Consider the following 23,420-nt stretch of genomic DNA (forward strand, 5'->3'; position numbering starts at 1 on the left):
CACATGGCAGCTCACAGTTTGTTTGTTTGTTTGTTTGGTTTTATTCAATCATAAGCGTGCCAATGATGAGCAAGAGAAATGATGGAGAGGAACACAAGGAAGCGTTTTCCGATGGATTCCTGTGGGGCCCTCTTTTTGTTGTGGCAGACAGTACATGTTACCACCGTCCCCCCACCTTTCAAACTGGTTGCTATAAGTAGGACGACAGAACCTCCCTCCTCCCTTCCCTTCTTCTTTTCCTTTTGTGGGGAGGGAAAAAAAAGAGAGAGGGAAAACTTCTGCCTGGTTGTATAGGATTCTAGAGATAGAAAGGAGGAGAGAGAAATAAGTACAGGGCTCAGAGCTTTCTTCTTCTTCTTCTTCTTCTTCTTCTTCTTCTTCCATTCCCCTTTTCCTCCTCTCTGCTCTTTTATTTCCTCATCTTTGAGAGGAGGAGAAGGTGTTGTTGGTTGTTGTCGTTAGTATGGCGAGGCTGTCTGTGGGGATTCTTGGATTAATGGAGCTGTTCGTGAGCACGGCGGTGCATCTGCTGTTCGGGCTCTACATATTTAGCACCGCGGTGGCGTCGGACTTGTCGCAGGCGGCGACGGTCTGTCTGAGGCCTAATACGTGCAATCTGATTGCGAGGGAGGAGGAGGAGGAGAAGGGGAGGGTGGTGGTCTTGGATGGGTCGCCGCCGCCAATCGTTTTGGTGCACGGGATTTTTGGGTTTGGCAAAGGGGTATGGATCCATTTGGATTAGAGAAGTTTCTTTGTTTGTTTATTTTTACTTGAATGAATCGGACGGGGAAATGTTTATGGTGGTTTTGGGTGCAGAGGCTCGGAGGGATGTCTTACTTCGCCGGGGCGGAGAAGAAGGATGATCGGGTCCTTGTTCCTGATTTGGGATCCTTAACCAGCATCCATGATAGGTTGGTGTATCCGAAATTTGCTTGTTTTATAATCTCTGAATTTTTTTTTGTGAGCATAATTGTCGGTAATTGAATCTTTCGTTTCTGTTTTAGTAATAAATATAGTCAAAATTTAGACATAGATTTGGGGATTCAATGTTTCAGGGCTCGTGAATTGTTCTATTATCTGAAAGGAGGACAAGTAGATTATGGTCAGGAGCATAGCAGGATTTATGGGCATTCTCAGTTTGGCAGAAATTATGATCAAGGTAATGAAAACGAAACAAGCCCCATTTAGAGCTATGAATATATTGTGAACCTGATTAGGTTCTTTATATCTGTCATTGGATGCAGGGCATTATCCTGTGTGGGATGAAAATAATCCTATTCATTTTGTTGGGCATTCGGCAGGCGCACAAGTTGTGAGAGTCTTGCAGCAAATGCTTGCTGATAAGGTACTCAGATACTTGCTGTATCTCTAAGCGTACAATTGTTGTAAATACTATCTATTTCTCGGTAATATAAAGCTTATCTTGATGTATAATTTTGAGTTTAGGCTTTCAGAGGCCATGAGACTTCTGCAGATTGGGTATTGAGTCTGACTTCCTTATCTGGCGCACTCAATGGAACCACCAGAACCTACTATGATGGGATGCAGTAAGTACGAAATACTTGATATGATCTTCGTTCTCTTTCTGATTTCTGGTAAAACTTTAAGCAGTTTAAAATTAAGAAAACTAAGAAAAGATCGAATTCGTTGTTCATTAGATTTTAGGAGTAATTTGTGGCTTGTCATGGTATTAGAGCAAGATGTCTTGTAATTGGTGATTTCACTACCTCTGTTTCAGGCCAGAAGATGGAAGGTCCATGAAATGCATATGCCTGCTTCAGCTCTGCCGATTAGGAGTCATAGTCTATGACTGGCTCAACATTCCATGGCTTAAGAATTATTATAACTTTGGTTTCGATCACTTTGAGATGGGATGGCAGAAGGCAGGGATCACAGGTCTTATCGATCTGCTCCTAGGAAATGCCGGGCCTTTTGCTTCTGGAGATTGGATTCTGCCAGACCTCACTATCCAAGGTTCACTGAAAATGAACTCTAATCTTCACAGCTTCCCGGACACATTCTACTTCAGCTATGCTACTAAGAGGACAAGAAAGTTCTTTGGCGTGACAGTACCTTCTAGTGTGCTTGGAATCCATCCATTGCTTTTTATTAGAGTCTTGCAGATGTGCCAATGGCGTTATCCTCCTACTGTGCCACCACCATACAAAGGGTACAGGTGGGTTCACTTTCTTCAGACGAACTGATACTCTGCAAATATATAAGTACTAATATATTTTGTAATCTTCTTCAATAGGGATGAGGATTGGGAAGACAATGACGGAGCACTTAACACAATATCAATGACTCACCCTCGCTTACCCATAGAACACCCAAGCCACTTTGTGGTTAATGATTCTGAATGCCATCCTCTGCAACCAGGAATATGGTTTGTGCTCTAGTTCCATAATCTTCACCACATTTTTGAATTCTGATGATACTCTAGCATTTTGACACATGTTGAAAGGAATAAATTGCACAGTCTTTAGTTTCTCCAATGTTAATATTTTGATGGAAAAAAACTCCTTTGATTAATATATCTATCTGACTTTTTGGCAGTTACTTCAATGTTAATGTTTTGACTTTAACTTAAGATCAGTTCAACATGCTATTTCGCATTAATATTTTTGAATTCTCACTAGTGCATATATTGGTGTCATTCATCTTTAGGGAACTTCATTGTCAGTTTCATCATGGATCCTAGACACATTTTAACTCAGATTCAGGCTTTGAGACAAATTAAAGATTATTTTGCATACTCAGCCATCGATGAGTTATAAAGGAAAATGTATCATATACGTTATGTCATATTAGCTGATTTTTTTTTTCCTTTTTTCTTTTCTTTTCCACTTTTGGAATGACAAATCTGAAGTTTGTGAAAGTAATTGGTTTGCTTTATTAAGAATCATGTTGTTCTGAACCCTTCAGCTGCTCTATTGTGGAGAACAGCAAATCACAATCAGACCTAACATAGATGGTTCATGGAAATGCTCTTTGGTTGCCTTTCATGAGACACATATGTTTAGAAGTACTAGGACATGGAACCTTAAGAGCATAGGTACAAAAGATGCTAGAATAATTTCTATCAGCAACTTCAGCCATCTTTTTTTACTTAATCAAGAAAATAAGTACAGAGGAACCAACGCTCAATAACCAAAAAGAGTTCATGCCATGCTTGCTAATTAAGATATATCATCAAGGTTTGCGGACGTCTTCAGGTGGTTGTCACTATTCCAACAGATTAATTTGTGAGATAAGAACCTCTAGTTCTCTTTATCTTAGACTGACAAATTGGAATATATACTAGTTCTTATAATTAAATTAGAATGAAATAGAAGTATATCCTACTGAATTCCTGTGTTCTAGCTTGCTTTTCTTTGTACATTCTTCATTAACGAGATTAACTTTTGGCAATTAGTAGTTCATTTATTTGTTTATGTAATGTAACTTTTATGGCTTTCAGAGTTAATATTATCATCAAACCTAGCTATATAACTTTGTGAATTAATCACAGGTACTACAAGATCCTTGAAGCCGATCACGTTTTTTTTATTGTGAATCGGGATAGAGCAGGAGTACAGTTTGATCTTCTATATGATGGTATCTTCCAGCGCTGCAGAAAACATGCATTCAGGAAAAGTACACCAACACTACCTAATGAAAGTGGCCAATAGAGCTTTATGCTCGAGAATTCCTGCATTGGTCATTAACAAGAAAACTGCAAAGCTATAGAAAAATGGCACCCTATTCCTCTTTCTTTTCGCAGTCCCCATTTGAGATTCATTGTTCTCCAGTACAAATCTGGCTTAATCAGGTGGAGAACTAGATGATATCAAGAGCAATCAGAATCTCCTAGACCTTTTCTGAGTTTATGTGTGAATTTTTTATGTACATAATTGTTTCTTTCCATCAAAAATAACAGAGTGCTTACAAATGAAGATTTTATACAGAGCATCCAAAGTATTACTTCCTATATAGTAATTATTTCCGGCATTCAGTTTGCAGGCACCCAAGTGGTGATTGGTGATGGCAATTTGAATGATGACACCTCCAGGGGTAGTAAATTTCAGTGTTGACCTCCCTCTTCTTGGCATCTGACTGTGAGACACAAATGGTGTGTTTAAAGTGCAATAGGCTCTCACTGATGCCAGATCGAGAAGTGCGACCCTTTTGCTGGCAAAGTTAGGGGTAGAAAGCCTTGCTGAAATAAATCAAAAGAATGATGATTAGCTCATAGCTGTTTTATTAGCTTCCAGTGTGAAAAAAAAACAGGTTACTACCATGTCAAGAACACATTTGTAGTTCATGTTTACCTCCCGTTTACTTGTAAGACATTAAGTTAAACTCTGAATTTGGCCAGAAAACATGATACAAAATGAGGCAATGAACTGTTAAATTGCCTTCATCTTTAACCTTCCTCTTGGTTATTGAATTGGCGTGGCTTTCTTGAAGGCTCAAGAGTGAACATTCTTCGCAGTTGCATCTTAATCTCACTTTCATAGTAGAAAACCTTTTTGTTATGACAGGACCAAGCTGCACAAGCCCAATTCAATCATTGTTTTTTTTGTTTATCAACAAAAGTCACTAGCTACAAACGAACTAGAGGAAGAGACGTTAATTAATTATTAGAAGATCAGGAAATTGTGAAAAAATTTCAACGGTCATCACATTGTAATACTTATTTTTATATATGCCTTCTAAAAAGTTGGGTGAATGGTTCAGATTTGACTGTGCAAGTCTTGCTCTCAACTTCTTGTTCTGGTCAATACGGTCTACGGTAGGTCTTTGATCCATTTAGATCAGAATTAATCTAGTTCTTAGATGGTATGAACTATCCTCCTAGGTAAATTGAGTTATTGCTCAAGGTTTCTTGTGGCCTTCCCTTTGATCCGCATGTGAGACCCACTTCCCCTTCTGAGCCTCTTCCAAGATTCTTCTCCGTTCAAGGTCTATATCTCGATCTCGTTCTTCTCCTCTTTTTTTTTTTTTTTTTTTTCATGTTTCCGTCGATCTTGTTTTGTTCTCTCCATTCTTCGACGAATCTACTACAATAATCAATGGTTTGGAGCAGGTGATGCTCGTCCTTGACTACAATTTGGTAGTTAAATTGTTGTACTGTCTTGATTACTCTGTTCACTGAGGCTTCGGTTTTTTTTCTTTCAATTCTTTGGATGATCGAATTATGGTTTCTTCTGATGGAGCTATTCTCCGGTCTCTTTGGATTCTGCAGAATCAATGTAGCTTGATTTGGAATCACAATTGTGGCGTTTTATCTTGGTCTAGCTTCCTAGGGATTTAAAGCCGTTGCGAGCGATTCCTGTTTGATATGGCTGTCTTTGATGATTTTCCCCTGCATTCGTAGGTTTAATTAGAACTTATTTTCCTTTGTCTGCTCTTTTTGGGCCATTGGTTGAATTTTTCTTTTTTTTCTTTGGGTTCTGACATACATTGGTTGAATCTACTGCTTATTCCCCTTCCGATGTAGTTGAATCTACTGCTTTTATATACACCCTTGCATTGCATACTTAATTGGCATTGCACACCGATCTTAGCATTGCAACTCCTTTGGCCTTGCACACTTTAACACTACATACTTAGTTGTTAATAATTGCGCTCCTACCTTAGCATTGCAACTCCTTCGGCATTGCACACTTTAATATTGCATACTTAGTTGTTAATAATTGCACACCTACCTTAGCATGATAATATTACAATTCTATTGGCATTGCACACTTACCTTAGCACCCCATACTTAGTTGTTAATAATTGCATACCTACCTTAGCATGACAGTATCATTGCAACTTTATTAGTATTGCACACTTATTTTAGCATTGTATACTTGGTTATTAATAATTGCACACATAGCACTATTGTATTGCATACATATGTACTTAGTTGTACTTCATTTATCTATCAATTTATTGTCTTTACTCTCACTTTATATTATATCAAAAGTAATTATTATACTTTTATTTCACAATACAAGTAAACATAGAAATAGTTATTCCTCGAATAAAACCCTCATTTTAGTAATAACAAATCATCTTTTGCTATTGCTATTCCTCCCTGGATGTGAACAAGGCCCAAAAATTTTTTCTTCCACGATGATTCTCCTATTTATTTAGCCCCTATTTACATGGAATAAGAATAGCCTTTTTTTTAGAATAAGTCTCATTATTCTGGTGTAGTAACTAAACAATAATTTTACTTATTCCAGTATACGAATTCATCATTCTTTCTCATCTTATTCCATAAAACTTCTAAAAAATAATTTAATAGAAATTTAAAATTACTATTTTGCCACTAGATTAAATAGCATCTAATTAGCAATCACCTTAACTATATCTCTCTCTTTCTCTCCCCTCTCTCTCTCTCTCTCTCCTCTCAAAAGACTACATTTTAAGTTGAGAAATACTAGAAAGTTGGGAAAATGCAATAAAGTTCTTATTTAATACAATGTACAGTATATGAAGCATTTTATGTCCGTAGTTGTAATAAAAAATATTATAACTTTAGATAAATATATGTCACTATTATATTACATCCAATCAAAGATATCTTTATCATTTGGTATAAAATATTACAAATTTCTAATACAAATTCACTATTCTTTAATATTTTAATATCAACTCTTTGTCATATCAAATATAACTATTACTTCTTATACTAATATTCAACTGAATATTAGAATAACTTATACTATTTTTAGCCTTCTTATTTTTATATTAAAAATTAGAATACTTCTTCTAGAATTGGCCTTATTCCACGAATGAGCAAGACCTTAGTTTATTTGCTTAGCCCTAATTGAGTAGGCTCCTTTTACTATTCTATATGCTACATGTTAGGGATACTTATCCTCCTTACTCGCCTTCTCTTGATATCAATCTTAGTATGCTTTCATTGGCTAAGTTAGATTGATATTGTCTTTAGCTATCTGTATTTTCTGATAGCAAATAGGTGTACGTAGTTTGTGCCAATTATCTGTAATCTTTAGTTTCTTTCTCAAATTGTTATGAGTCTTTCAATGCAAGAATGAAGTAGAAATCCTGTATTTATATTGTAATTAATTTTATCATATTAGTAAATTTGTTGCCATATGTGTAGAATTTTAAGGCACGGGAGCCCAATATTTGAGGAGAGTTTGCCTTGCTACGAATATACTCTAGGTAAGTGACTACTCTGTAATCTAAGGATAGTACAAACGTATTGTGATGATACTAACATTTTAACACTATAATTTATGACATTCATGTTCATAATTTTATATTAGCAATTCTATGCTATCAATTCATGTTAATTAAATATAGGCTTTATACATTATATGCACTTTGTTATGATGATAATGTCATAAGTATTAGACATTGCACCATGTGCATGTATCATCAAGTAGTTATATTCCATCTATGTAGTATCATTTTACTCACTCAGCTATGGTTAGGAGCAGAGTGTGTGTGTGTGTGTATATATATATATATTGGTTTACGCCTAAGATCATTAGTCTCGGGAGAACAATCATATAAATTGTACGCCAAGTTTGAGCTGACATGATTACTGCTAAGTAAGATGGTTAGACACTCGATGATCCTAAAAGTGATGACTATGAGGTAGGGTTTATAGGTCTAGAGATAGCTGATGATACATGGTTAGGACGTCTTTTTGAATCAGGGATTTGTGATTTCATATACAAGGTGCGGTAATAAGTGTGAATATGGGCTTACGACCGCGATTCTTAGTTTGACGGCAACAAATCAAATAACCGATCATGTGTAGTGTCATTAGGCATGGATAAGCGACATTACTACTAGATATTCATCCCTCCTCGTTGATTGATGTTCTGTGCGAGCATATTTTTTTTATCATTATGATATGGAGGCTTTGGGAGAACATATGATATTATTATTTTTAATAATCTTGAGACTCTAGGAGAGTATATTACATATCTTATTTTGTCATTATATGATGAACCATCATTATTACATTTATGAGTTTATTTTATTATAATTTAAGCATGATCTATATTGTTGCATTATATATTATATTATTTTTAGATTGTAGAGGTTTATATTTGCTGGACTTTATGCTCATCACCCTTCGGTGAAATATATTTCTTAGATTATATAGGGGTCTTGTAACAACTCAAACCTAAAAAAAATTAGGCATGACGTGGCTGGCCTCGTGCCCATGCAAGCTGCTCATGCAGCTTGCGTGGTAGAGGTGTCACGCGCCCACTACCGCTGCTGCAGCCAACGGGCTACGGCCAGATGGCCCTGGCGCCGCCGCAACCCCTCAACCGCCTTCCCTCTCTCTCTCTTTAAATCTCTCTCTTGGTCACTCTCTCACTCTACTCTCCTCTACTCTCTCTCGCACTCTTTCCTCTCCTCATTGCCGACGTCGACCCGCCGCCACCTTCCCGAAGCCGCCGCCGCCGGTGAGATCCCTTATTCCTCCTCTCTTTCCTTTCTCTCTCTCTCTCTCTCTCTCTTTCTCTCTCTCTCTCTCTCTCGCCTGAGCTCGGGCTCGTCGGAGCCGAGCCGCCGGCGAGAGGCTTGCTGGCCAGCAGTAGTCGATGCCCTCCCCGCTGGCCCGGGTCTGCAACCTCCTCCCTCACCTTCTCTCTTTCTTCTTTTCCTCTTCTCCTCTTCTTCTTCTTTCTTTCTTTCTTTCTTTCTTTCTTTTTCTCCTTCTTCCTCAGCTCCTTCTCCTCCTTTCTGCACAGTCCTGGGCTCGGCCCAGCACTGTCCCAGCACTGATGGCCGATTTAATTAATTAAATAGAGTATTTAGACATGAACTATTTTAAAAATATTATATATTCTTCAATATAATTTTATTAATGATAATTTTTATAATTATTGATTAATTAGGTATAAATATAGGTTATACTTATATTTATTTATTTATATGTCTATTAGATTAATAGATAGATTTGTAAATTATAATTATTAGATTTATATTCTAATATCCTCATCATATATATTTTAAGTATTTCTATTAATTTTCTTTATATATGATTGTTCTACAACAAATAAAATACTAAGCTTTCTAATTATTTATTTATTATTTTATAGAGTAAAGACTGCATTGTCCCTAATTAATCAAGATAGTGTATGAATTATAAAATTAATTATAATTAGACCTTGTCTATACTTATAGTTATTTAGCCTTTTATTTTATTTTATTTTATTCTATAATTATATATTTAGAAATACTCTCATATAAAAGGAAACAGACATCTTCTCCTTATGTTATAACTAATATTTTATAATAATAATATAATTATAGGATTTGAATCGTATCTATAATATAGACATAGTTATGTAATAAAAAATAAAAAGAAGTGATCCTAAACCTAATAAACCTTTATATTCTAATTAAATTAATTCTAATTAGATAAACGGCTAACATCATACTACTTAAATATTTTCAGATCCCGAACCCCCTTATGTGAGACTTTGTGGACCCTGACAATGAGTTGATGTTTGACTGACGGACGTGAGAGATACGTGGTTTGTGTCTTCTAATCAAACGGTGAGTAGTCTTATCCCCTAGACGCCTTGCTCAAATTAGGATATATTATATCTTATGTACACACATGTTTTGGCCTCCAGCATGATTATATGACTTTATATAGAGATAATTTCAGTCAAGCATATTTTATAATGCATTTGATTATGCTGATATGAGATATGAGTACATTGGTGATATATATAGATGATTATACTGTTATGGTTTTATGTTGGGATGATCTCTATTATGAGTATGCATGTGATAGACTAGCAAAAGTATACATATGTTAGATACATGGTTAGAGTCGACATTGTATCATTTTTCTCTTGGCTTCTTTACTACCTAAATTTTTGAGTTGCATGATTTATTACAGTACTGGATATATGCATATGATTTATCATGCATACGATATCATAAAAATACATGTGTATGTGATATGATGTGATGTGATGGCTGGAACGGTATTTGGTTCGGACTAGTACTGGACATACTCTTAGCGTATGGCAGAGTATGGTGATGGCTAATGGTTGTACTCTTAGCGTATGATAGGGTACAACTATCATTGATATACTCTTAGCATATGGTAGGGTATAATTACTTTCTTCTGAGATACCCTTAGCGTATAGCAGGATATGATTTATCTACAGAGATACTCTTAGCGTATGACAAGGTATGCTCTGAGCTTGTGATATGATGTGTATCGAGTTTGGGGCCGAGTACCGTAGTCCAACATGATGGATGATATTTAGAGTTGAGACGGATGATTATGATAGTGAGAGATATGTGGATTATATCTAGCTCTGACATATACGATTTTCTAGTGGTTAGTATACATCATGCATCATCATTGATGTGACTAGTATCATTAGATCATAATTGTTATTTTTATATTCGGTGATGTTATATAGTAATTTCATCATGTAATATATTTTTTGGTTGAGGATATAATATGCTCATTCATGAGAATTGATTTCATTCATATATATGTCATTGAGGATACATATATACATGCTCATACATGGCATCATGCTGCTTTCTGATTCATAAGAAGATAGTTTAGAGCGACGATGAGGTGAGCTATAGATGTGAGATGATATAGATGATAGTTTATATAAAAATTGAGTTGTACGAGTATTTAATATTTGTATTCTTTTGTATTAGACGATGATTTGTATAATACAGGTCGAATCATAGTGTACTCTTGTATTAGTTATTTTAGTAGTATCTTGATGATTTATTGTGGCCTGTGTGGATCCTGCCAGATTAATTAGTGGTCTAGTGTATATTATTGTGGACTTGAATATTCACATGTTAACAAGTTTATTTGGTTGATAGTATGTTTTATTTGGTGTTGGATTATGTGAGAATGGATATATTAGCAAGTAGTATTTGATGATATCATAATTGTATGTGCATAGGAGAGTATCTGTGCGTGATGGGCCTCGCTTGACCTGTCGCGTGCGCCGCGCGTGCCGTGTGGGCGCGTGGGTGTGCACGTGCCTGTGCCGAGCGGGAGCGTTACAAGTCTCTTCCTACTTATTTTAAAATCAATATTGATAGTGCATTTGATACTGAAGATCTATCTTTATTTATTCTTAGAGTCACAATCATTACATTCATCTTAAAAAGATGATTAGATAAGTAGCCCCTTCTTACGTGCATGTCATTTTTGATAAATATAAACTTACTAGACTCAAAAACCAGCTTAAAACTTGTCTTACTCAACAATGATTTCGAAACCAGATTCTTACGAATGTTGAGCACATGCATGACATCATTGAAAGTAAGTTCTTTTCCTAAAGTTAATTTCTACACGATATTTCCTATTCCTTCTACCTTATAAATTGCTATATTGCCCATGAAAAATTTTATCTATCGTAGATTGATGAGATGACAACATCCACCTGTTAGCACAAATGTGTCGAATAGCTTTAGTGTCGACCTACCACTCTTTAGGATTTTCAACAATCAGGTTTACTTTAGAGACAACAACAAAGAGATACATGTCATTGACATTAAAACAAAAATTCTCCACTTCGATTACAATGACTTATGGCTTCTTCTTCTCAGAGTTCTCTTTCTTAGAGTTTTCCTTCTTTTTGAGCAAATGACAATCCTAAGCATGGCCTTTGCTTGTCAGAGACGTTACATTTGCCCTTAAAATTCTTTGCATTGCCACCTTTAGAGCCTTCACCAGTGTACTTTCTTTTTTGTCCTTTGTAGACTCCATCATATTTTTTTGACATGTACTGACTTTCATTTTTCTTTTCAGCAGTATGATCGTTTTCTTTTATCCTCAATCTGGCAATAAGTTCTTCAAGTGTCATCTCCCAGTGTTTGTGGTTCAAGTAATTTTTGAAACCCCTCCAAGACAGTGGCAATTTTTTAATAATAGTTGCTACTTTGAATGATTCATTAATCACCATTTCTTCAGTGTGGATCTCATGAATTATCATTTAAAGATCTTACATTTGGTTAATCATTGGTTTAGTGGCAACCATCTTGTACTCAAGAAATTTACCGACTACAATTTTTTTTTTGCACTGACATCTTCTATTTTGTACATCTTATTTAAGGATTCCCATAATTCTATAGATGTTTTTATTGAACTATACACATAGCACAATGGGTTGTCTAATATGTTGAGAATATATTTCGACAAAGGAAGTCAGTAGCTTCCATTCATCCACTACAACAACTATTTGCCTATTTATTTACTCTTTTCAGAATTTTGACACATCTTCATATAAAAATTTAGCCAAGTTCAAAGTCGTTAGATAAAACAATTTTTTTTTGCTATCATATCTTGAAGTCTGCACTACAAAAACTTAAGCTTTTCTCCACGAACTATAATCACTAAAAGTGCAGTGATAAGGAGCAACAATGTTCTTTACTATTTCAGTCATCTATAAAAATAAAAATTCAATCATAGAAAACAACAATGATATGAATAAGATTAAAAGCTAAGATTTGGTTTTAAGATTGTTAGCGGTATGATACACTTAGTTAGGATCTTTTCTTATTGCATTAGGTATTTATTTTTATTAAAATAAAATTTCTGTAGGTCGTGTTCGAACGCAGGTAGAGTCGTGTTCGAACGCCCTTGTGAACGCTTGTGAACACCTTGTGAATGCTTGCGAACGCCGCGTTTGTGAACTCCTTGTGAAAGCCCGCGTTCAAACGCCTTGTGAATGCTTGTGTTGCGTTCGAAAATCTAGAGAAGGGGCTTTTAGAGTGCGTTCGAACGCGATCGGATGTGTTCAAACGCGATCGAACGCGTTCGAACGCGATTGACAAGAATCATGTAGAGTTAGGATTTCATATTGTTTTAGGACTTGTTAGCTAGCCTCTATAAATATGTGGATGGGCCTATCTTCTCTCTAGACTCCTCCTTCCTCCCTCTTCACCATCCTTCTACATCTATCGTTGGCAAGGTTTCTCCTCGCTTTTAATCTCCCTTGACTATCGAGTCACCCCTCTTCTTTAGAATCTCAACCACTTCATTCCCTTCGTCTACTTCCCTTAATCACTTCCACAATCCACCATCATCTCCATACCCATCCATAACCCTAACATCCACTTCACCCATCACCACAACCATCACCAATGTTATTCCATGTTTACGTCCCTGCTATAGTTCGAATCTTCAAAGGGCTAAATACAAAAGTTGTAGATTAGGAAGATACGGATCCAACCCAATTGGTTTCGTAATTTTTTGACTACCGAAAAATATCTGACGAATATTTTCTCACAGTTGCGCGGACTGCTTCCTGTAATAAATTTAGATCTTAAGGAATTGTTCTGTAGCCGATTTTTTGGTTCCAGATCCTATCAATTTGGTATCAGAGCCTATCACGATAACAATCTTACTCTAAAAGTTACAAAAAAATCTGACCGAAAATAAGTAAATAAATTAAAAACTTATCATTTACATAATGTAAAATTCTATATAGTCGAATTTAGTGTTGGACACTATTTTCTTAACACCAATTTATCCTCCAACGATTGCTTTTGGAACAGTGGACATTAGCCTCTCGGGATACAATGACTATCTTGCACTCAAAAGAAAGCTACTATCTGAATGTCTTGTCGAACCAAAACCGTGCAATACCCTCAAATGCAGACAAAAAGACAACGTATGAAGAGAATAAACAAAATTTTGTAAAAAATTAATACAGACTGACAACCTATTTAAAGACTTAAACATGCACGACGAAGGGATGCGAATAGTTAGAATCTGGCCATGAAAGGATGCACCACTTCATGTTTGAAATTGTTTAATAGTTCTAATCTGATGGGACGCATCACTTGAGGTTCAACCTATTGATTATAACCAATTACAACAATTAATTTAGGAGAATGCTCTACTTCTGGTTCAACCCGACCCAAACCATTCTAGATCAGGACTTATATTGGGCAAAAAAATAATTTTGGACTTGACCCACGTGCCTGAACCGAATAGAGTCTCGTCCATGAGAAATATGGTACTAAACTTATTTATTTTTATTTTTTATTGACATGATACTCATTTTAGGGACAATTTTTATTCATTTCCCTTCATAAATTTAAATAAGTGAATATATAATATTAAAGTACTCTTTGAGCTCTTTTAATTCCATCATAATCCATCATTAATAATGTGTAGACTTCACTTAAACATGAGCTCAAATTTAATAAAATATTTATAGTCAAATACATGATATTTTTCAACAAGTAGTTCATGGAAGCAAAAAGTTCAAGTAAGAGGACTTCAATTAGCAATATTCTAGAGTATGATAAAAGTGTTTGTAGAGAATTTCATATCTATATTTGATAGTGAAATAGATTGATCCGAAAGTTTAATTGGATCTATAATTTTTCTTCTCTTTTCTAAAACAATTATATTATTATGTTTGTCACATTTTTACTTTTCATAATTTTTCAAGGCTTTTTCGTATGCTACTCTTACTTGGTTTTCATAGTTAAGAGTAGTATTTGGATTTCTATATCCTACTTAGTTTCAATTTTTTAAATATAATTTATAATTGGTTTTCTAAACCTATTGGGATTAGGTTTCTTTAACTTTTATTCAGATTTAAATTTTGACTTTAGACTTGGACTTTGACTCAAATCTTATATCTCCTTTGAAATTTCAATTTTCACATCATTTGGTCGTCAGATTTTAATGGTATATTATGTTTGCGTGGATGTTGGTCTAACATAGCATGACTTTGATGAATTTCATTGACTTCTTTGTATATACGTATTTTTAACTTACTACTTGATATGTATTAGGCAATCATGAAATTTTTCTATAGTTTGTTCATGCTATGTGATGAATCATATTTGATTGCCCTTGATATGTGAATCTGAAATTTGTATTACATTGCTGAAATCTAAAAATCTGAAAAATGTTTTGCAGATTTGAATTGCTGAAATTTGAAAATTGAATTTCTGAATTTGAAAAATCTGAATTTTGGTTGCTAGAATCTGATTTTAACAATTGCTGAAAATCTGAATTTCGAAATTTAAAAAAAAAATGCTGAAATTGTTTTTTTTTAATGGTTTTACGAATAAAAATGATGGCTTACCCTAATATGTTATTCTATTTCTTCGTCTCAAACAATTGTATAGCTCGGAAAAATAATGCTAAGAGATCATACATTGAACATCACTATTATCAATGATTTCCATAAATATATCGTAGTTGCACGAATATAATAGGCACTTTAAATCAATTTCATAATCACCTGAATTAGCTGAAAAAACTAGGACTTCAACTCTAACAAAGTATTTTGTTTGCTTATACTAGGATGTAACAGGATATGGAAGTAACAGAACAAGTTGGTACAGTAATATTTTCCATCATTCCTACAACATCCAATCAGTTAGGCCTTTACATAAGAAAATTATTTTTCTCTTGTATGCAGCATTTACTTAGATACTCCACTAGAAGCACAAAACTGAAAGAAAGAAAGAAAGAAAGAAAGAAAAAAAGAAAAAAAGAAACCTAACTGAAAAGCAAAACCAAAACGGCTCGACTCACAAAAGCAAAACTGCACTGCTTGTTATGCAAATCACCCAAATAATATATACCACACAAGACTTGTCTCGACTCCAATATTTTACCAAGTACTGGAGGGGAGGTTTCTTCTTTAAGTTTTGAGAAAATTACCCCCTTTCTCGTGTACAGAATTCATACAACTTAAAAGATATTATATTGTTTACTTTTAGCTTTTTTTAAGAAATAAATATTTAATTTTAGCTATTTAACCAGGTGATCAAATCCTTTGATTAAGCTATCTATTCATCAATGAGATGCAGAACTAAATAGTCATGCATCAACTAATAACCAAAGATATATTTCTTGCAGTCATACTTTTGAATCTGAATTGTTTTCATCCTTGTCTTTCAATTATACCTGCTTGATCATTTCTGAATTGAAATGACAATTCTCTTTTCCAAAATGTCATTCCAATAAGAGAGCAGTATGATGATTACCTCACTTCAAAGCAGGACACTCTGAATTATCCACCTATTGAACTATTTGTCTAAATAATTGATGTAGATTTTACTACAGAGAGAGAGAAAGGGGAGGCCCTGCCTTAATTTCCTGCTGGAGTTGATGCTTCGCACTCTGCCATTCATGGAAAATAACTTGTAATAAAAGGAGGAATATATATGGTACAACTTTTGATATTTGAATAAAAAGAAATGGGAAAACTGTGGATTGCACTCTCATGCAGATTTTCTGTGGAAGGATGATCTTTCTGACAAAGGAACCACGATCTCATAAATATTACTAATTATCCCCTGATCATACACATTATTTTTGACAACCACCTCATCATTCTGCAGTGGAGACTTGCGAAAGAATGCCTTCCATTTGCTCTCTGGAGCCTTCCCTTCATTCATTGAATGTATACTAGCCCTCAGTGCTGCAGCACTGGCCTTGGCTTCATTCAGCTTTCTCTTCCAGCTTATGTAGTCTTGCCACTTGAAAGTCTGATGGTTTTAGACACAAAAAATTCGTCAGGAGTAATGTAGTTGATCATTTTTCAAACTCTGTCTAATGAGTTTTCCATAGAAATTTCTTGCCCAAAGAGATGAGGTCCAACAAACTATTGCCATTTATGTGCCTGAAATGAAAAGCTCCTGAAGTTTTCAGCAGCTTATCTGATACTTAAAACCATTTTCAGCTACCACTACAGTAAACAGCTGACACTTACCTGAAATATTCAGCAGCTCTATTGACTGCTAACCAGCTCAACAACATATTCAATAATGAAACCGCTGAAAGTCATCAATGGTTTCAAGGGCACACAGTGGTAATTATTTTGGACTCATGTATTTGGGCAAATAAGTATCAAAGAAATAATTGATTCTTCTACAAAAAGGCTGGAGAAAACTTTACCTCATTGGTTGTGATGTTAGTCAGGCAGAGGTGCGCATGGTATCCAAAAAAACCAGCCAGTAGCAACGAGATTATGCCTAAAAATACTGTCAGAAGTATTTGTGTGTTATATGATCCCAATAACCACTGCAAAAGGCCAAAGGTTTTGATGGTAAAACAATGTGAATCCTCTAGTATTTACGTTAAATTTTATAACAGATTAAATGCTCCTTTGTTTTACCTGTACCACATGAGGGAATAAACCTGAGAATGAATTTTCAATACCATAATAAACTGTAAATAAAAAAGATTAATCAATAATTGACACAAAAGAAATTGATAAACAAGGCAGCATTACAGAATAAATGTGAAAATACCTGTTAAAATGTATATAACCTTTCGTTCTTTCAGTTGACCAGCAAGTATCAGCACAAGGATAATTGCTCCATACAGGCAAATAAGGAAATGCCTGTCATGCACCAAAGATGAAGGAAATTTTTTTATATAAATCTAACTCAGAGAAGGAAACCTAGACATTCAAAATACTTTAGTAGTACCAACCTATCAATGCAAAAATTATGATCCTCTAGAGAACAAATGCAAGTTTAACTTGGCAATGGTGCAAGAAGATAACAAGATATGGTCAACCAACTATAACAGGTCATGATACTGAATGAATTGATCTCAAAAGCTAAAACTTCATTCCTGCTTTTGCTCTCTTTCTGTGATTGCCTGCTGAGATGTCAAGGACAAGGAGGTATATGATGGTATTGTTAGGCAATTCTTGTAAAGTAGTTCCACTAATGCCACAGGCATACAACATTTTTCCTAGGTCAGCAGTCGAGCAATCAATGCTGTTAAAATGTAGATAAATGAAGTTATAAATTAGTCCATCGTCACCCAATGGATAAACTAATGTTTCGAATTGTCTGAGGCATGGTCTAAACGATTGGCCGATCCAGATCTTGATCTCAATCCCGATCCCGATTCCTCTCTCTCTCTCTCTCTCACATTGTTTCTCTCTTTCTTTTTCACTATTTCTCTCTCTTTCTCTTCCTACCATAGTTATTGCTTCTCCGATGCAGAAATTCAGCTCTGGCAAACTCCAACAATGTAGATCCAACTCTGACAACCTTGAGTTGTGATTTTTATTTTATTTCTTTCTTTATCTCTCTTCTCTTATTTCTCACCATAGTTTTTTTCTCTTTCATTGTAGTAGATTTTTTTTCTTTTTGTTTCTTTCACTCACTCTCTCCTTCATTACAGCAGTTAATTCAGTTATCTCTTTTTCACTATTTTTTTTTCTCTTCATGCTATAGTTATTGCTTTTTCGACGCAGATATCCAACTCTGGCAAACTCTAGCAATGCAGATCCAACTCCAGCGATCTTGAGTATGTGATTTTTTATTTTATTTCTTTCCTTATCTCTTCTCTTATTTCTCACTATAGTTTTTTTTTTCTTCTCTCTCCTTCACTGCAATAGAATCTTTTTTCTTTTTTTTTCTTCCTCTCTCCTTTTTCATTACAGCAGTTATAAGTTAATACTTTTTTTAGGTTATAGACTTGATAAATGAGTAATTATTATTTTCTTATTTTTGCCATTTTTATAAATTTTCCTATATTTTTTAATAATATTTATAATTTTATGTAATTAAAAGGTAGTCTAATCCGAGCAACCAATCTAGCCAATACAATTTTTTTTAAAGGCCGATCCCAATCCTAATCCTAATTTTTCAAACCTTGGTCTGAGGTAAAAATATGACAATACAATGGTATTTCTCTCATCTATACCAATCTAACATATTATTATGATAACTTCGATATGTTTGAATGCCAATATGAGATCCGGACAACCTTATAATGACTGATATAGGAAATATTCAAACTTTTGCAACATAAAAATATGGCAGATTTTGTTCTATTTTCAGTACCAAGATAATTTATTGCTGAGTAACTACGTAAAATTTAGACATGAAACTATTATCAATAAAATATTACTCTAGCCTATATTTTATTTGCATGCCTTGAGACTGCAAAACATGCTTTACAGATACGCCCCACAGATATTGAGCTTTATTGATTAAAACTAAGGGAGATTAGGAAGAATGATTGAAACTGAAAAAACCAAAACTGCAAACCAGAACACAAAACAGTACAAAACTCCGAAAAGTTTTCAATTTGTTTTAGGACCAAAACTGAAACTTCAAACCATGCTTTTATGTGAAATCCATTTTTATATATGTAATGCATAATGCGATTATCTATCTAAGCAGTTTGTATTTTTTGCCTATACATAATGCGTACCAGTTCAACATATGAATGTAGCAAAGAAAAGCTTGTTTGCAAGTAACATGCCCTTCGGTCCATAATTTGCTATGTGATTTTAAAGTGGAATTAGTTTGCAAATCATTCAAAATTTTCTGAGGTATATTAACTTATTAAGTTACTCATCCAAATGGAACAAATCCTATAAAATATAAAAGTAACAATTAAGGAGGTTAACATTTGATAGTGCACCACGAAGAGAAAACCCAAGCTGCAAGAAGTCCAGTTACTAGAGAATGAACATCAAACAACATGCTAGGACTTCATTAGTTGATAAAGTGATCCAGGACAATAAAAAAATTAAGATAATTTAGTTAGTTCATGAATGAAGCAATCCAAAATGGCATATACAACAATTACAAAGCCTTCAGTCACAACAATCTGAGGACGAAAAATAAATTTAAAATTAAATGATAGGGATATCATAGGATCATGCAAATGAAAATGAAAATAGATGAGAAGTTAAATAAGAAAAAATTATAAGATCTAATACTAATGTACTCCTAAGCAACACATTTTCTTACTTGATAATAAGAAAGGCAGCTAAAATCAATTGATACTAACCAAATTAGAAATGCAATGAAGTACCGAGTATTTTTCTCCCCAATGCAATTATTCTGCACAAAAAGAAAACAAGTTCAAGTGTCCCAACTCCAGGATATATGTAGCATGATACTTGACTGACAACAGAAAAGGGAAAACTCAGGTACCATCCATCCACAGTGGTGGTCAAATCGGGCGACACATCTATCACATATGCTACAGTGTTTTGATCTTGCAGGCCTGCATTTTAGTGCAATATCCATCAGAAATTATAAAAGTAGACAATTTGCAATACTATCAAAAAGACCAATCAGATATACTTTGTAATCCTGCAAGTAGAGCATTCTTTCTCCGTGTAAATGATATTGTCATAAGGATAGGCAGACAGATACTGAGAAACATTATTAGCAGTCACAGTTCCAGGATCAGAAAAGCTAGTCACCAGAAATAGTAGAACACCCACACCAACTGCCAGCGTGCTTACATACCTAATGATGAGATTTCATGTTCAGGACGGGCAAAAATAAGCTTTTTAGATGAATATTATTGTTGGAGAATTTACCTGTGCAGGTCACTTATATAGTAGCCAGGAATATATCTGAAAGATGACTTTGCTATGATAAAATATGTTACTCCAATTATGGCAAGATATATTAGCTGCATTTCAGATCATATCATTGATCATTTCTTTGGCAAATATGAAGAACTAAGAACAGAAAAAAGTAGGGTACAGCACATCAGTATATGAAAATATAGGAGATGCAAGATGCTTTTAAGAAAATAACTACAAGACATTAATTTTTGCAGAGATAAATTCATCTCAGAAAAGATTGGATACATTATGAGAACTAGACTGAGAATTCTATAAACTATATGAAGGATCTTGTAGATAAAAAAGGATTATTGTGGATTAATATTGTTTTGGCCGAAATCTTTCTCTCCCCCTCTTGGTTTCTCCTTCTCTCTCCAATCCCATCTCCTCTCTCCGGTATACTGCTTCTCTCTCTAAAATCTCTCTGATCTCTTCTCTCTTTTCCTCTAAATACCTTCGCTTTTCTTTCTCTTCCTCAATCTCTTCTCTGCACTGAATACTTCTGCTGTCCTAAAGACTTTAGCAACTAATAGAGCCTTTGGGTGCCCAAAAGTAAAGACCACACAACATAGATTCTAATTTCGGCAGATCCCGATCAAGGCTATAGCAAGCGATTGTAGCAAGCCTACAGTTGCTACTACAAAGAGAGAGAGAGAGAGAAAGAGAGAGAGAAAGAGATAGAGATAGAGAGAGAGAGCAGACTAACAATTAGAGAGATAGAGAGAAAGAGATTTTTAAGCTTTATATGTGAGTAATTATTATTTTTTTATTTTCTTACAATTTTTTCTAAATTTTTAAAAATTTCTCAATATTTTTAAATAATATTTAAAATTTTATTTAATTAAAATAGTATGATCCAATATAGAGGGCTGATACGGCCGATACATATCGTTTTTCCGGACAGCCGATCTCAATCCTGATACTAATTTTTGAAACCTGGCCACACATGTTCAAGGCAAAAGCACTGCAACTTCATTATCGATAAACCTAAAACTTAAAAGCCTTTTTCTTCAACCTATTTCAGATTTTTCACGTTGTCCAAAATCAAATTCAAGAGCTGTGAGAATCAATTCTTTTATCTGACCGGTTGTCTTTTCTTCTATCTAATAATGATCTTTGAGTTATTATTTAATCAGACAATGCTTACAGTATTAAACTATAATACTGTAAGCAATATCTGATAGGTTACTAGATAAAGATCATTATTAGATAGAGAAAAGGAAAACCACGCAGATAAAGAATTAATTCTCACAACTCTCAAATCTGATTTTGGACAAGAGAAGGTAATTTCATACAAAAAAGATATTGAGCCTAAAGAAAATCTGAAATAGGTTGAAGAAAAAAAGGCTTTTAAGTTTTCGGTTTGCCAATAATGGAGAAGTCATGCTTTCACCATGAACATGCATCGTTATCTTGACTTCCGTGTATCCAAAAACTATTTTAATTTCTGAAGAAGAGATTTAGAGGGAAAGAGAGAAACTGAAGAGATTTTAGAGAGAAAGAAGAGACAGACTAGAGAGAGGAGATTGAGATCATATTCTACTGTAATTCTTTTTCACATCTCTAAGATCCTTTATATAGATTATAGAATTTTGACTGTAGTTGAGTTCTAATGGGACTCGGACTTCTTATTACACTCTAATTGACTCTATATAATCCAGGTCAAATCAGATTTAGCCCAATTTCGAATATTATTAACTTGATATCCTTCATCTATTCCTCTTCTCCTATAATCTCTGCATCTTTCAATACTCACTAATAAAGTCCGTTATTTATTTAAAGTATATCTTAAACATTATTTCAACTTGTAACACTAAAACTTGCAGGAATGTGCACCAACCCAGTAAAGGTTAAAAAGTAAGTCATAGAAAAGACTGGAACAAGAATTTAAAGACAGACTTGTTTCTCTAAAGAACTTAAAGTACAGAAATTAATCCTTAACAAGTAATCAAATAAGTCCACAAACCTGTAAGATCGGATTCGGCCGCGCACAACAATAATGCTCAATGCTAAGAATGGAATTTCTTCCTCTAGAACCAAAAAATACCACCACAAATCGTCTGGAAGAATACAAAGGAAAATTAGGACAAAATCTAAAATTTAATTTGGACGACCAAAGATGAGCACTTGACAACATTAATTTGTCTCCGACCAAGATAATAAGCAAAACCAACATACCAAAACTGGAGAAAGGGGTCAGTCAGGGAGGGATTCAAACAAAGGGTGGAGATGAGAGATGGGAGATGGGAGATGGGAGATGGGAGATGCTTACAGGAAGTAATCGTAGGCGCCGTAGGTGAGGAAGTTATGGATTCGTTCCACGAAGGTGCCCTGGAAGATTGGCCATTGCCCGCAGAGGAAGGAGACCACAACGAGCAAGGTGACCAAGCCGTGCACCACCAGAGCCCACTGCAGAGCCATCGTTCGAACCTTCGCGCCGTTCTCCTTCGCTTATCTCCTGCTTTTGCCCTCTACTTCTAGGGGAAGCGCATGAGAGAGAGAGAGAGAGAGTCAACAAAAGAGAAATTGGACACCGCATCAAATATTAAAGATTTAAATGTAATTATAATTGTGTATTTACAGCAGTACAAGGGTGAGGATAATAATAAGAGGAGTAGCTCGGCATTAGGTGGATCTAAATGAAGAAGCTCACTTAATCATTGGGCCAGTCTCGGATCACATGGGCTCCCTCCGCCGGTCCGCCCCCGGACCCAACCAGCTACTTAAATTATATTATTTGAACACATCTAGGGTTGTCGAGATAAGACAAATGATTTAATACAAATAATTAAAAGTACTCCTTTATTTCAAAGAATAATTTTCTTTTTCATATAAGTTTCATTTCGAAACTCTCACAACAGTAAATAAATAGCGAGCTAAATATTAGCTCATTTTGGTTACATCGGTTTAACAAAAATAGCATCAGAGAAAAGAAGTGTCAGCGCATTCCTCTAAAACACTGTCATAGCTAAGGCAATGCGCTAGAGCTGAAGGAGGAAAAAGAACTGTGGCTTTCACAAATAAACCATGTATCAGCGAATCATGGATTTTTTTTTCATCTTAGTCTCATACCCTTGATGTGCA

General features: G+C 34.8%; 2 protein-coding genes and 1 long non-coding RNA gene across 4 annotated transcripts; 2 read left to right on the forward strand and 1 right to left on the reverse strand.

The window, feature by feature from the left end:
* The first annotated feature begins 224 nt into the window (after positions 1-224).
* On the forward strand, positions 225-4,168 carry LOC140791476 (uncharacterized). 2 transcript variants are annotated; one of them, XM_073142071.1, is made up of 9 exons: positions 225-721; positions 817-911; positions 1,056-1,159; positions 1,245-1,345; positions 1,447-1,547; positions 1,739-2,176; positions 2,255-2,386; positions 3,512-3,597; positions 3,996-4,168. In XM_073142071.1, exons 1-9 carry the CDS (start codon positions 464-466, stop codon positions 4,022-4,024), a joined length of 1,344 nt encoding a protein of 447 aa, XP_072998172.1. In that variant the 5' UTR covers positions 225-463; the 3' UTR covers positions 4,025-4,168. The 2 variants fall into 2 exon arrangements, with proteins under 2 accessions (XP_072998172.1, XP_072998171.1); XM_073142070.1 differs by lacking the exon at positions 3,996-4,168 and having other exon boundaries at positions 3,512-3,951.
* A 675-nt stretch (positions 4,169-4,843) lies between these two features.
* On the forward strand, positions 4,844-9,676 carry LOC140791502 (uncharacterized). The gene is made up of 3 exons (XR_012109577.1): positions 4,844-4,944; positions 7,103-7,164; positions 9,425-9,676. It is a non-coding gene; the product is annotated as an uncharacterized lncRNA (long non-coding RNA).
* Positions 9,677-16,126: 6,450 nt separating this feature from the next.
* Positions 16,127-22,911, reverse strand: LOC140791336 (probable protein S-acyltransferase 17). Its single transcript, XM_073141868.1, has 10 exons — positions 22,609-22,911; positions 22,303-22,396; positions 20,307-20,401; positions 20,065-20,232; positions 19,912-19,984; positions 19,766-19,818; positions 17,254-17,345; positions 17,118-17,170; positions 16,898-17,023; positions 16,127-16,488 (listed from the first exon to the last, which is right to left on the reverse strand). The coding sequence occupies exons 1-10, from the start codon at positions 22,755-22,757 to the stop codon at positions 16,222-16,224; spliced, it is 1,170 nt and encodes a 389-aa protein (XP_072997969.1). The 5' UTR covers positions 22,758-22,911; the 3' UTR covers positions 16,127-16,221.
* Between the last annotated feature and the right edge of the window lie 509 nt (positions 22,912-23,420).

The sequence above is a fragment of the Typha latifolia genome, chromosome 6 (genome assembly GCF_019914945.1).
Source record: "Typha latifolia isolate L0001 chromosome 6, TyphaL0001v2, whole genome shotgun sequence".
Taxonomy (NCBI): domain Eukaryota; kingdom Viridiplantae; phylum Streptophyta; class Magnoliopsida; order Poales; family Typhaceae; genus Typha; species Typha latifolia.